The following is a 12,233-nucleotide window of genomic DNA, read 5'->3' as shown; positions in this document are numbered from 1 at the left end:
CAGAGGCAGCGCTGTGATCTGTATGTCAGTGTCGGTGAATCACCTGCCTTGGATCAAACCCACCAGGCATCTTTCATGTTGCTAACAAGGGCCAAACTTCATTGAACCAAAGCAGGAGCTGGCTCTGTCCGTGCTGTACTGAATGCTTTTGTTTTTCCCTCCACAGCGGATGGAAAACGGCTGGCCTCGGTGGGCCTGGACGACAATCACACCGTTGTGCTGTGGGATTGGAGGAAGGGGGAGAAGCTCTCTGCCATGCGGTTAGTAAAGTTATATTAAAGCATCAACACAGCTGCTGGTCAGCCTTTCAGCATGCACAATCTGCCGGCCCCGCATGCCGAAAGCTTTGAGAAACCTTCCCGTCGATTCTAAAAATTGTTTGAGCATTTGTAGTTTAAATATGGACATTTATGGATGAGGATTAAATTGAGGCACTTTGCTGTGCAGGGCTGACAGTGTGAATGATGAAGGAGAAGAAAAAAGGGGAATTACCTTGTAGAATTACGAGGCTGCTTCACTGCAAGACTTTACCCTGCCAGAGTCTGCATGGTTAGAGTAGGAGTTTGCCCCAGGGCCCCAACTGTAGATCCAACATGAAAGAGAATTACCTTTAATTTACATCTTCCATGGGCTTATCCTGGTGAGTTTGTGGGCTAAATATATCAGGTTTTATTTAGGATATTTACTATAATGTGTCTATGATAGATGTGCCCTCTGTCTGAGGTGCAAAACAACACATCAACAGCAAAAACAATCAAGTAATAAAAAGGATAAATGAAAAGTAGTCACAGAGAAGCATCACAGACGTTCTATGAATTTGTCCCAATGACTGGAACTAATTGGACCATGAGGACTGAATATAAAAGTCTGGATCCTAAAAGCACATCAAAGATCAACATAATTCTGAGCTCAGCATGAGAGGTGTTAATTTGTTCAGAACATCATGTAGGATTTCCAATTTCACGGCAGGTAAAATTATGTAACCCGGAAACCAGAGGCAACCAGAAGTATCTAACTGGAAAACATCCACATCCCAAAATATCTTTGCTTTGCTGCTGGCTCTACTTGATGCTCATATTTAGTATCTACTCCATTGAAATTCCCCCTGGCTAGTTTGCAGCAGTGCGTTGCGGGTTGCTCTCCTGCGTGCTGTGTGCCAGGCTCTCACTGCAGCTCGGGGACAGCTTGGAGCTACGCTAATCTCCTTTGCAGACCCTGGTGGGCTGTGCAGTGAGGCGGGCAGAGGGAAATGGGGCCTGACAGAGCCTAGCTTGTGCACTGCCACCGTCTAGTCTTTAGTCGGGAGAGGAGTGGGTGTGAGATGTGACTGTGAATGAGGGTGAAAGGTGGGAATTTGGTGAGGTGAGAGACATCGGAAGGAAGGTCTGAGTGAGACGAGAGCGGGAGGAGTGCAGCGACACAAAGAGCAAAGATCAGAGAAGTTTAAGTGTCAGGTCGGTTCCTCGTATCAGACAGGACCAGCAACTGGTCCTCCGTATTTATATTGTGCAATGAAATCAGAGTGCAGAAACAAAGAGACATTTCAGTAAGTTTATTTCTTTGTGTTTGTAATGCTTGTTAGGGTGCAGAAACACAGAGCACAGAAAATGTTTTAACACATACCACAAGGAAAAAGAACAAAAAAAATGATTTGAATAAGTAAATAAAGTACATAATGAAGAAAATATTTTCAATTTAAAAGCTGAAGGCCAGAATGGAAAAATAGTGGATGTTGATAATCCACATTAAATGCGCAGATTGATCTGCAAATTTTCTGTTCACAAGACTGGGAAGAGGCTATAAATAAATAAATCATAAATAGTTTCATAGTAGGTAGTGATAATAGTCACATTTCTTTTTTAATCAAAGCTGGAAATAAGTCTATTAATTCAGTTACCAGTTTGAGTTTTTGAAAAACATACATTTTACCCTTTATTTCCAGTCTAACACATCATCTCTAACAAATGTGTCTATCAGAAATATTTTGATACTCCAAGCCATGCAGCTCGGTTTGGTTCTGATCACACAGAAACAGAAGCACACGTTTGTCCATTTCTTTGCCCTCATTTAAAGAGCCTCAGTGCAGCCTGCCTTATGCACTCAGCCCTTGAATTATTGCTTACAGCTGCAGTGGATTCATTCCTTTCAGATTTCAAGTTTCAAGCATATTTGTAATTCCAACTCTAAAAAATAACACCGGTATTCAATTTCTGTCAGGAAGGTGGGGACTTAAGGGGAAACTAGGAGGGGAACTAAGAGGGGAACTAAGGGTTGAACCCAAATGCAGACACACAAGGGGGCGCTAGGTCCGATTAATAAATTTATTAAACTCAAGGAAACAAGACAACCAAACTCAGAGGGCTAATGGCTAACGACACACAAGGGTAACAGAATTCAAACAACGACACAACACAGGGAAAGACAACACATCACTATAAGACACATGAAAGCAAGGGACGAGACTATGAATAACAATGAATACAATAAAGAACACAAAACGCTCCCGAAGGAGGAAACACAAAGGGCTATGAAAAATGGAACTGACTACTGAAAGAACTAGATAAGAAAAACTCACAACTCAAATTACCTTCCTAGAAAACAGAAACGAGAATCTAAATAACAAAATAATCAAACAGAAAATCACTCTTTATCGAGGAGAACAAATCGGCAAGGCTATGAACTAAGAAAAGAAAACAGAGACTAAGACTCAGACCTGAACAGAAACACGGACATGAAGGTAACGCCACAAGAACACAACTCGGACATGACAAAGGGCTCACAATGACAAACACTCACTTACTGGCTAGGACTAGGACAAGGAATCAAGGGCAACAGGGATGCACGGACTTGGCTATGAAAACACAGACAACGACCCGACAAAGACAAAGGGGAAGACACGACTTAAATACACTAGGGAGGAACACTAATGAGACACAGGTGGAAACAATCTGACAATCACACGGGAGGGAAAACACAGGAAGTAAAGCAACCCAAAGACACATGACATGAACCTTCAAAATAAAACAGGAAGTAACCAAAACCAGGCAAAGACAAGACACAATGGGAAGCTTAACAAAATACAAACAAGACATGGCAAGGATAGAGACTAATACAAAACATGGCACGACTGAGACAAAAGTAACTAAATGAGGCAATGGCAAGAATCAACAAGAGAAACTAAACAAAACCGCCGTGCATGGCACGGGTCATGACAATTTCTCTGAATGATGAAATGTGCAAATTGAATAATTCTTCATGCATATTTTGTGATGTAAAAATGTTTTTCAGGGGAAGCAAGGACAAGATATTTGTTGTCAAAATAAATCCCTACCTGCCTGACAAGCTCATCACAGCTGGTGTGAAACATATGAAGTTTTGGCATAAGGCTGGTAAGACCCCAGGAGTTGTTTTTTTTTAGCGAATAGCAGAAACTCTAACAAGCAGAAGTCTTTCCTAGCTGTGACACGTCTTACTGTGAGTCGACTGTCTGTTTCCCTTTCAGGTGGCGGTCTAATTGGGCGCAAGGGAAACATGGGGAAGACGGAGACTATGATGTGTGCTGTGTACGGCTGGTCGGAGGAGATGGTGTTTTCGGGCACATGCACGGGGGACATTTGCATCTGGAGGGACATGTTCCTGATGAAGACTGTCAAGGCTCATGACGGCCCTGTATTCAGTGTGCACGCTCTAGAAAAGGTACCACAGAGAAAAAGGCTTTTGTTTTAAGGGACAGATAATGTAAATCATTTATCATGATTCTATTACTTGATTGTATCAGTATAACATAAACCATGAGCATTAGATCAGCAGTATATCTGTTTCCCTTTTTGTCCGGCCATCTTTGTTTATAGTCTGCAGTGTGTAATATTAAATTTGCTCTGACAGTGGCATATTCAACTAGCAGGGGATCATTGCAGCATGAAATGTGCACGCATATTGTCCCTGTAGGGATTTGTGACTGGAGGAAAGGATGGTATAGTTGCTCTGTGGGATGACACTTTTGAGAGGTGCCTCAAGACCTACGCCATCAAGAGGGCCGTCCTAGCTCCGGGCTCGAAAGGTGAACTCCTCCATTGTCCTTTGATCACTCCTTCAATGCTCATCCATTGAAAACATTCAGTGCTTTTAGCTGAAATCATGAATGTGAAGACTTGCTCCTGTGTTCTGGCTCGAGCTAAGGTCTCTGCCTTCATGCTATAATTCATCGACTCTGCAGGGTTGCTCTTGGAGGACAACCCCTCCATACGTGCCATATCCCTGGGCCATGGCCACATCCTGGTGGGGACCAAGAACGGAGAGATCTTGGAGGTGGACAAGAGTGGCCCCATCACTCTGCTGGTCCAGGTAAGGTGCCAAAAAAAATATCCCCAAAAACTGTCACAAACCTCACAATGTACGACGTAAAACACACCTGAGTTTCATCATCCCAAACATTGTGATCATGAGGAAGCTACCTGTAGTTTTTCTGTGGTATTATGAGATCAGTCTGTAAGGTGACTTTTTCCAAGTTAGTAAAGATTTGAAAGGTTGAAGATAAACTGAGTGACTGGCCAACATCACAGTTAGCATCTTCTCCAACTTCTTTTTTGTCAAAGTGTCATTTTTATTGCATTGTAATGAAGTGGCACTCTAGCTAAGGATTACATTAGACATTAAATCTAAACTAATTACTGATTTTAAGTAAGTTTCAGGTCACTTCAGGTGCATTTTAAGTTTTGCACTTACATTAATGGACAGTAGTGGCTATGTGGATGGTGGGGCTTTAATGCTGGGGAGATGGTTGGATGTTTAGTGTCAAAGGTACTAGGTGTGAGGACTGATGTCATGTTTCTGTCTCTGTATCTAAGAGATGTGCCTTAAGGTTTTTGTTAAAGTCATATCTACCCCCTGAAACTCTTAATGGCTGTAAAAGCTTTAACTAAGAACTGCATGTTATGCTTTGGAAAATGCTCAGCATATCCACTCTTTGGTTAAAACGTACAAACCTGCCAGCATCTCCCCTCAGTCTGATTATAACGCCACTAACGTACACTTTACACAGCACCTCAGAATCACCAAGGCACCAGTGGCTATAAGCAGCGATGAATTACTGCAGTTAAATGGGAGATTGTTAATTTCGTTAAGTGGTCCCACAGTGTCTCCCAGGCTCCTCTGAATGTAGGCAGACAGAGTGAATGCTATTGATTGCCCTTTTCAAATGCTTTAAAATATACAAGCACATGCTGATGGATGGGATGAGTTGATGAGAGAGCCAAAGGTTGTCCTCAGTTATCTGCTGTAGAGGTTACAAGCTAACGGTCTAAGTACCCTTTGGAATATCAAAGAGAATTATAATATGAGGAAAACTACGTGTGGCTAATCTGCTTCATGATGTTCACTACTGATATCAAGAGAAGGAAAGTGTAAAGATTAGGTAGATGTTGGTGCTGTTCATATAAAACCTATGGAATGAGATCACACCAGCTGTGACGCCTGTTCACATGTTGGTGTTCTGACTCATGAGTATTCAGTGGTCACTATTACATTATTACATGAGAACTCAGTAGTCACTGGTTTCATCACACCCATTTTTAAACTTTGCCTTCATTTTGCTCTTAACGACACGCCTGTAAAGGTTCATGACTTGCACGGTTGTGATGCTATTGCATTGACAAAGAAATAAAAAATACACAATATTCATGTTGAGTACATTCTTTTTCAGGATCCTTTTTATTAAATAAATTAATGATGCTATTGCATGTGTCTGCAGGGTCACATGGAGGGAGAAGTGTGGGGCCTGGCCACCCATCCCCATCTCCCTCTCTGTGCCACCGTCAGTGATGACAAAACCCTGCGCATATGGGACCTCTCGCCCAGCCACTGCATGCTGGCTGTACGTAAGCTCAGAAAAGGTGAGTCACCGCTCGAACAGATGAGAGTGTTTTCTGACAGGAAGTGCGTTGGTCCCGGAGCTTTAACAAACACATTATCCTCCACAGGCGGCCGCTGCTGCTGCTTCTCCCCTGATGGCAAAGCCTTGGCGGTGGGCCTGAATGACGGCAGCTTTCTCATTGTGAACGCAGACACCTTGGAGGACCTGGTGTCCTTCCACCACCGCAAGGACATCATCTCAGATATCAGATTCTCTCCAGGTCTGTGGTTCACCTTCGCATTTCTTCGCTCTTACAAAACTCTTCTCAGATCCTGGTCTGAGAAGTAAGTTGGCCACTAAAATGTGTGTGCCCTTTATAGCATCTTAGTGTATGTAGGATGCTGTGCAGAAGTTCAGCAGGTATACATATTTCCTTCCCGCTGTGAGTCGGGGAGATATTGCTGCAGGCCTGACCCAAATTAATGGCTTTCTGTAATAGGGCCAGACAGAGAGACAGCAAGAGCGGAATGGGAAACAGTGGGGGCGGACAAAGTGAGAGCAAGAAACTAAACTCTCCTTCGCCTGGACACTTAACCTTGATCCTCAATGCAACAGATCTTGTTTCTCTAACCAACACCCCTGAGTCCCAGAGAGCCTGCGTCTTAGAATAGAAGTCACTGTACAGAGCGACATAATGCTGAGCAGGAAACAAGTTTTAGTCTGGTTATATTAGGAATAACTGATGAAAGTCCACAGCATGCAAGGGTACCACTGTAAAAAACAGTGGAAAGGGCCTCCCAGATGGGAAAAAATTATGTTTGTTCAGATGTTCACCATCTTTGTTCAGTGTCTAACATTTGCTAATTAGCACTAAACACAAAGTAGCACGGGCTGATGGGAATATTAATTGTTTTGCAGGTATTAGCCAAAGTATTTATCACATTTTTGATTTGATGAAAGTTCTAGATGAAAAGATTACCAGTGTCGACCCTGAGACGGACATGAATGTCTGCATTTAACTCAGAATCACATCAGCTGGTGGTACTAGAGGAAAGGTCAGGGGTCACCAAAGTCAGTGGGATTGACTGAATGAGAAACTGACGCCTCAAGCTAAAAATCCTCAATTCTGTTGATCCCCAGTTAAAATACAAAACACTCCTTTCTCTTCTGTTTGCTCAGGTGCTGGGAAGTACCTTGCAGTAGCATCGGGAGACACGTTTGTGGATATTTACAATGTGATGAGCAGCAAAAGGGTTGGAGTGTGCAAAGGATGCCTCAATTACATTACCCATCTGGACTGGGACAAGAGAGGTAAACATGCTTCCTTAAGTAGTATTGTCTCAGTAAATCCTTGCAAGGGACTGCCAGTTAAGGATTTAAAACGTCTCTGTTAAAAAACAGTTAAGCACCATGGCCCACTGGGCTTTTTCATTCACAGGAAAACTACTCCAAGTCAACACAGGTGCTAAAGAGCAGTTTTTTTTCGAAGCTCCTCGCGGCAAGAGGCAGACCATCCCGGCTACAGAGGTGAGCAGGGAGAGGAGGCGCGGGAGCAGCTGTGGTTGTGGTGCCGCTGGCCCACTTTTTCCCTTCGGGATCAGACGAGGCTCGGGGAAGGGCTGTGAAGCATTAACACGTCCCACTTTTCACCAGTATCGTTCTAATTTTGGCAGCGGAAGTGGGGTAGTGTTTAGGGTCCCTTTAATACAGCGTGACATTCGCACACCTTGCCAGGGAAGCATTAAGAAAATAAGGGTCAGAGATGATAGATGCTGCTAGGTCGCGTCTTGCTGGAGCCTCGGATGTCCTCCTCTAGCTTTGCTCGTTCGTCTCACCTCATCATGATGCGTGCCACTTTCCTCTTCCCCTCCCATTCATTTCACTCCTGGCTTACGCATTTGATCGCAACATCATTTCTGACAGGCTGAAGCAGTGGGTGGCTGGTTCCTCTCCTAGCTTCTTTATGTTGTACTTATCAAATAGACAATTTTCTGTCATGGCTGGTAATGAGTGCCTCAATGGTATGTTCTCTGCCCCATTTATTCTGTGTTTATTTGTCACAGTTGACCCTTAAATTCATCGTTTTATTTGATCTTTTCACTCTTATGCGGACAACACTCAGTTGTACTTGCCCATTAAAAAGTGGTGATCTCAGCAGACTAGCAACAAAGGACTCCCGGGACTCTATGAGCGGCTGGGTGTCCCAAAACTTTCTGAATTTAAATAAGGCTGAAACAGAGATCCTTACTGTTGGCCCTGAGTGTTAAGATCCTGCAGCGGTCTCAGGTTGTTAGCTTAGCATAAATACTGGGAACAGGGGGACACAGCTACCTCGTGCTGATTTTATTTTGTTTTTTATCTTTATGTTAAGCCAAGCTAATCAGCTGATGGCTGAATGCAGAATTTTAGTTATCGCCTATCATATGGTGATGCTATATGTGAGTTAACTTCTGAATGCTTATATTGTATTTTGTTGCTCTTGTGTTATTACCCTGCCTGTTTGATAGTTTAAGTGTTATATAGCTGAATCTTTCCATACTGACTGACTTGGCTCAGGTGGAGAAGATCGACTGGAGCACGTGGACTTGTGTCCTGGGAACGTCTGTTGAGGGCATCTGGCCTTTGGTTAGCGAGGTCACTGAGGTGACCGCTGCCTGCCTTAGTCACGACAGGAAGGTGCTAGCAACAGGAGATGACTTGGGATACGTCAAGCTCTTCAGATACCCTGTCAAGGTAAGACACAATGAACAAGCCTGGTATTATTATCTGCTTTGAGCATCTCAAGACTCAAGGCTTGAGTTTAATGCAAATGTTATGTTAATGTCTATGTTAATGTCACCAGTGTTAAACAAATGTTGTCCATCTGCCCCAGGGGAAGTATGCAAAGTTCAAACGCTATGTGGCCCACAGCACACATGTTACCAATGTGCGATGGACCCATGACGACAGCCTCTTGGTGACGGTAGGTGGGGGCGACACGTGCCTCATGATCTGGGCCCATGAGCCCGAGGGCCACCGGGAATTCAAACAGTGTGACAGCGAGGAGTCGGACATCGAGAGTGAGGACGACGGAGGTGAGAGAGGAGCTTCCTTTTGAGGTTTTTAATCACCAATGTTACTGCTGCGAAGGTGAAGCATCGTCCCCGTCTTTCACCAGGTTACGACAGTGATGTGACGAGGGAGAACGAAATCAACTACACCATCAAGGCCTTATCCACCAACATGCGACCCATGACGGGCGTGAAACCCCACCTGCAGCTGAAAGAGCCCTCTGTGGATGAAAGGTAATCATCAGTGAAGCTAAGGTGTTGCAGAAGGATACTCATAGTAGAAAAAACACAAGGCTTCTGCATCAAGATGGAGCCAAACCTGCCTTCCGTAGTCAACATTTTCTTTTCCTTTGTGAAATTCCTGCTCTGTCCCTGCCTCTTTGAAATAACTCAGCCTTTTCTGCTCTTCTTCTTTCCTCTAATGGCTGTCCATCTGTCATTACCCTGCTTCGTTCTTTCATTCTACTTGAAGACAAGGGGTGGTCAGGTAAGCTCTTGTGTTCATGTACAGTATGTTGAGTCTGGACAAAAGATTAAACAGTGGTCAATTTTGAACTATGTATAATCACAGGGGCTACATTGAGAGAATGTATCACATGGTAGTGTTTCTTTCAAAAAGATAAAAAAATTAAGGAAAGATAGCATCAAGAAATATCTGTTCTGCATCTGTTTTCTCAGTAAAAATCCCCCAGTTGAAATAATTCACATTTCAGTGTTTTTTTTTTCATCACCTACAAACTAAGATGCTGTTTTGGATGTTAATTCACTTGCTAATGAGTTGTGACTGGCAGGACAAATTGGGCTAAAAGTTAAATTAGAACTTGGCAGTAATTTACTTACATCCACTTTAATAGTCAGCAGAACAAAGCGAACGGGTTGTTTTTAATAGTGAGTGACTCTGGGGAAATGGCCCGATTAAAGTGGATCAGCTTCACACATGATACCAGAAGGAATCTTGGACATTTACACATCTTAATCTTCTTTTAAAGTCATTTTAAAGGAAGGATTGTTTTTGTGGCTGGTTTGTTGAAGGAGTATGATCAGCTCTTACATCATCATCATGAGGCATCTCGAAGTATGTGACAGACTTTGGGTGCTTTAGTTTTTCTGACAATGACTCAAGCATCCACGCAGCATCTTCTGGGCAGCAGTTGTCATGGCTACACAATGGCCCTGACTCCTGTATTTTATGTCCTCAGCGGCTGAGGTGTTGTGTTCCGTGTGTGTCCACCGGGCAGCAGTGAATGCTGTGAGAGACCGTTGTTCTAATTCTTGCTTTCTCCTTTGTCATTGCTGCCATGAAGAGGTTCAAGGTAAGCTGCTTACTTTCTGGTTCTCCTATTACTGTACACAGCGCGCACACAGTGGTGTCTTGGTGTCTGCTTTTTAGACATTTGATAGTGCTTCTCTTTTCACATTCTGCCTTGACTGTAAAAGAAGGCCATGGTCACAGTTTCTCCATACAGTCTTTGCATTATTCACAGTCTTTTGATAACATTATATTTATTGACTGCCTAAAGATGTGTGGGGATACCAGACAAAGCTCCAGTTGTGTGATAGTGATATGTCGTATTTGCTAGGACTTTGTGTTTTGTTTGACATGGATACTCATATCATTTCACTTTCGCCTTATCCAAACGTCGTCCTTTCATTGGTTCGCTGGTCACAGAAACACACTTGTGATTGAGAAGCATTGACATTAAAAAATTAAGAAAATTAGAAAAATTTCATCCTCAAGAATTTTCGCTCCTCACAGCACAGAAACATGGATTTTCCTTCCTGTTGGAATAAAACATCACCTATTTGTGTGCACATATGAACAGATATTTGTGGAATATTTTCATCAGAGTAGTAAACAGTGTGATATTATTATTATTGTCATCACCATCATCATCATTGTCATCTGCATGATAAGCAGCTCCGCAGCAGCCCTCTTATCCCAGCTGTCTGTCTCAGGCCTCCTGTCAGCAGAGCGCTGCCTCAGCCGGAGAAGCTGCAGACCAACAATGTTGGCAAAAAGAAGAGACCCATCGAGGTAATAAGCACCTCACGTACTTTTCCAATCACAACAAACTTGTAGATATGTACAGATGGTGAACTTTCTGTAAACAGAAGCAGTCTTGTCTCTGTCAGAGCTGCAAAAGATTGAAAGGTGCTGCCTTCTAATTCACATTATTTCAGATGACGACACTGTGCGCTCGGTCCAGACAGCCTCTCAGGGGACTCTGATGATGCTGTAATCGAATGATGACGCGCCGCTTCGGCCGGCAGCTGTCTCTGAATGTCTTAGTTGCCATGGCGTTGACCTTTCTGACTTTCTGGCGGTCTTTTTCTGACTCTCCCACAGGACCTGGTGTTGGAGCTGGTGTTTGGTTACCGTGGCAATGACTGCCGGAATAACGTGCACTACCTGAACGAGGGCACGGACATCATCTACCACACGGCCTCGGTCGGCATCGTTCTCAACTTGACGACCTGTAAGTAGACAGAGCACAGTCTGGAGGACGCTTTGACATTATTACTGTTAACTACTGGAAAGTAAACTTAATGCGTATGTATTTCATTTTGTATGTGTGTTGTGTGTGTGTGTGTCTGTGTGGGTTGGGTGTGTTTCCTTACAGCCTGCCAAAGTTTCTATGTAGAACACAGTGACGACATTCTGTGCCTGACAATCAATCAACATCCCAAATTCCCCAATGTGGTGGCAACTGGCCAAGTAGGTATGTTTGTGAGAAGTTGACCTCATGTGTCACCAGCCGCCTCATTTTCCTCCCCTGTATCCTGTGTTGTGCGTTGTGCAGGGGCACGACTGTACAAGACAGATGGCCACGCCCCTCCTACAAGCATATCTGTACTATAAAGCAGCTAATGAGCAAAATTACCATTTTTGCATACATGAACAACCATGGGATTGTCACACATGCTGCATTTCTCTCAGACAGACACACATAAACAGTCCACTGCTGGCAGAAACTGAATGACAGAGGATTTGTAATTCACCTCACATAATTGTGATTTATGCAAATAACATTTGGAATTGGTCTTCATTTTCTGTGAAGCATATATACATAGGAGCCACTCAGAAAGTCACAAAAAAATTAACAAATTATTTCTTGGTTCTGCCTTCTTTTCAGGCGATACTGGTGACATGTCAGGTAAGGACACATCAGAATTAGTCTTCATGTAAGATGGTGTTCAGTAACTGTTGACAGAAAATCTGTGGGTTTGAACTCATCCTTTACTTTATGTTACTGACATCTAGTGGCAGTGTGATTTGGAGTGCTTAACTCATGAAAACTCAGTGGCTCATGTTGGAAGTCACAAATTTAAAA

General features: G+C 43.4%; 1 protein-coding gene across 4 annotated transcripts in view; it reads left to right on the top strand.

The window, feature by feature from the left end:
• eml5 (EMAP like 5) overlaps positions 1-12,233 on the top strand; it is a 37,669-nt gene that overhangs the window by 20,108 nt on the left and 5,328 nt on the right. Inside the window, exons 16-33 of one of the 4 annotated variants that reach the window (XM_041953384.1) lie at positions 167-260; positions 3,289-3,389; positions 3,503-3,696; positions 3,949-4,060; positions 4,217-4,344; positions 5,750-5,891; positions 5,979-6,131; positions 7,031-7,162; positions 7,290-7,378; positions 8,408-8,584; positions 8,724-8,925; positions 9,009-9,135; positions 9,374-9,388; positions 10,206-10,214; positions 10,858-10,936; positions 11,249-11,378; positions 11,523-11,621; positions 12,036-12,056. In XM_041953384.1, the coding sequence (XP_041809318.1) occupies positions 167-260; positions 3,289-3,389; positions 3,503-3,696; positions 3,949-4,060; positions 4,217-4,344; positions 5,750-5,891; positions 5,979-6,131; positions 7,031-7,162; positions 7,290-7,378; positions 8,408-8,584; positions 8,724-8,925; positions 9,009-9,135; positions 9,374-9,388; positions 10,206-10,214; positions 10,858-10,936; positions 11,249-11,378; positions 11,523-11,621; positions 12,036-12,056 (2,004 nt within the window). The remainder of the gene's footprint in view (positions 1-166; positions 261-3,288; positions 3,390-3,502; positions 3,697-3,948; positions 4,061-4,216; positions 4,345-5,749; positions 5,892-5,978; positions 6,132-7,030; positions 7,163-7,289; positions 7,379-8,407; positions 8,585-8,723; positions 8,926-9,008; positions 9,136-9,373; positions 9,389-10,205; positions 10,215-10,857; positions 10,937-11,248; positions 11,379-11,522; positions 11,622-12,035; positions 12,057-12,233) is intronic. The other 3 variants (XM_041953385.1, XM_041953386.1, XM_041953387.1) reach the window with 3 other exon arrangements.

The sequence above is a fragment of the Chelmon rostratus genome, chromosome 15 (genome assembly GCF_017976325.1).
Source record: "Chelmon rostratus isolate fCheRos1 chromosome 15, fCheRos1.pri, whole genome shotgun sequence".
Classification (NCBI taxonomy): domain Eukaryota; kingdom Metazoa; phylum Chordata; class Actinopteri; order Chaetodontiformes; family Chaetodontidae; genus Chelmon; species Chelmon rostratus.
This window is presented reverse-complemented; position numbering and strand designations above follow the sequence as displayed.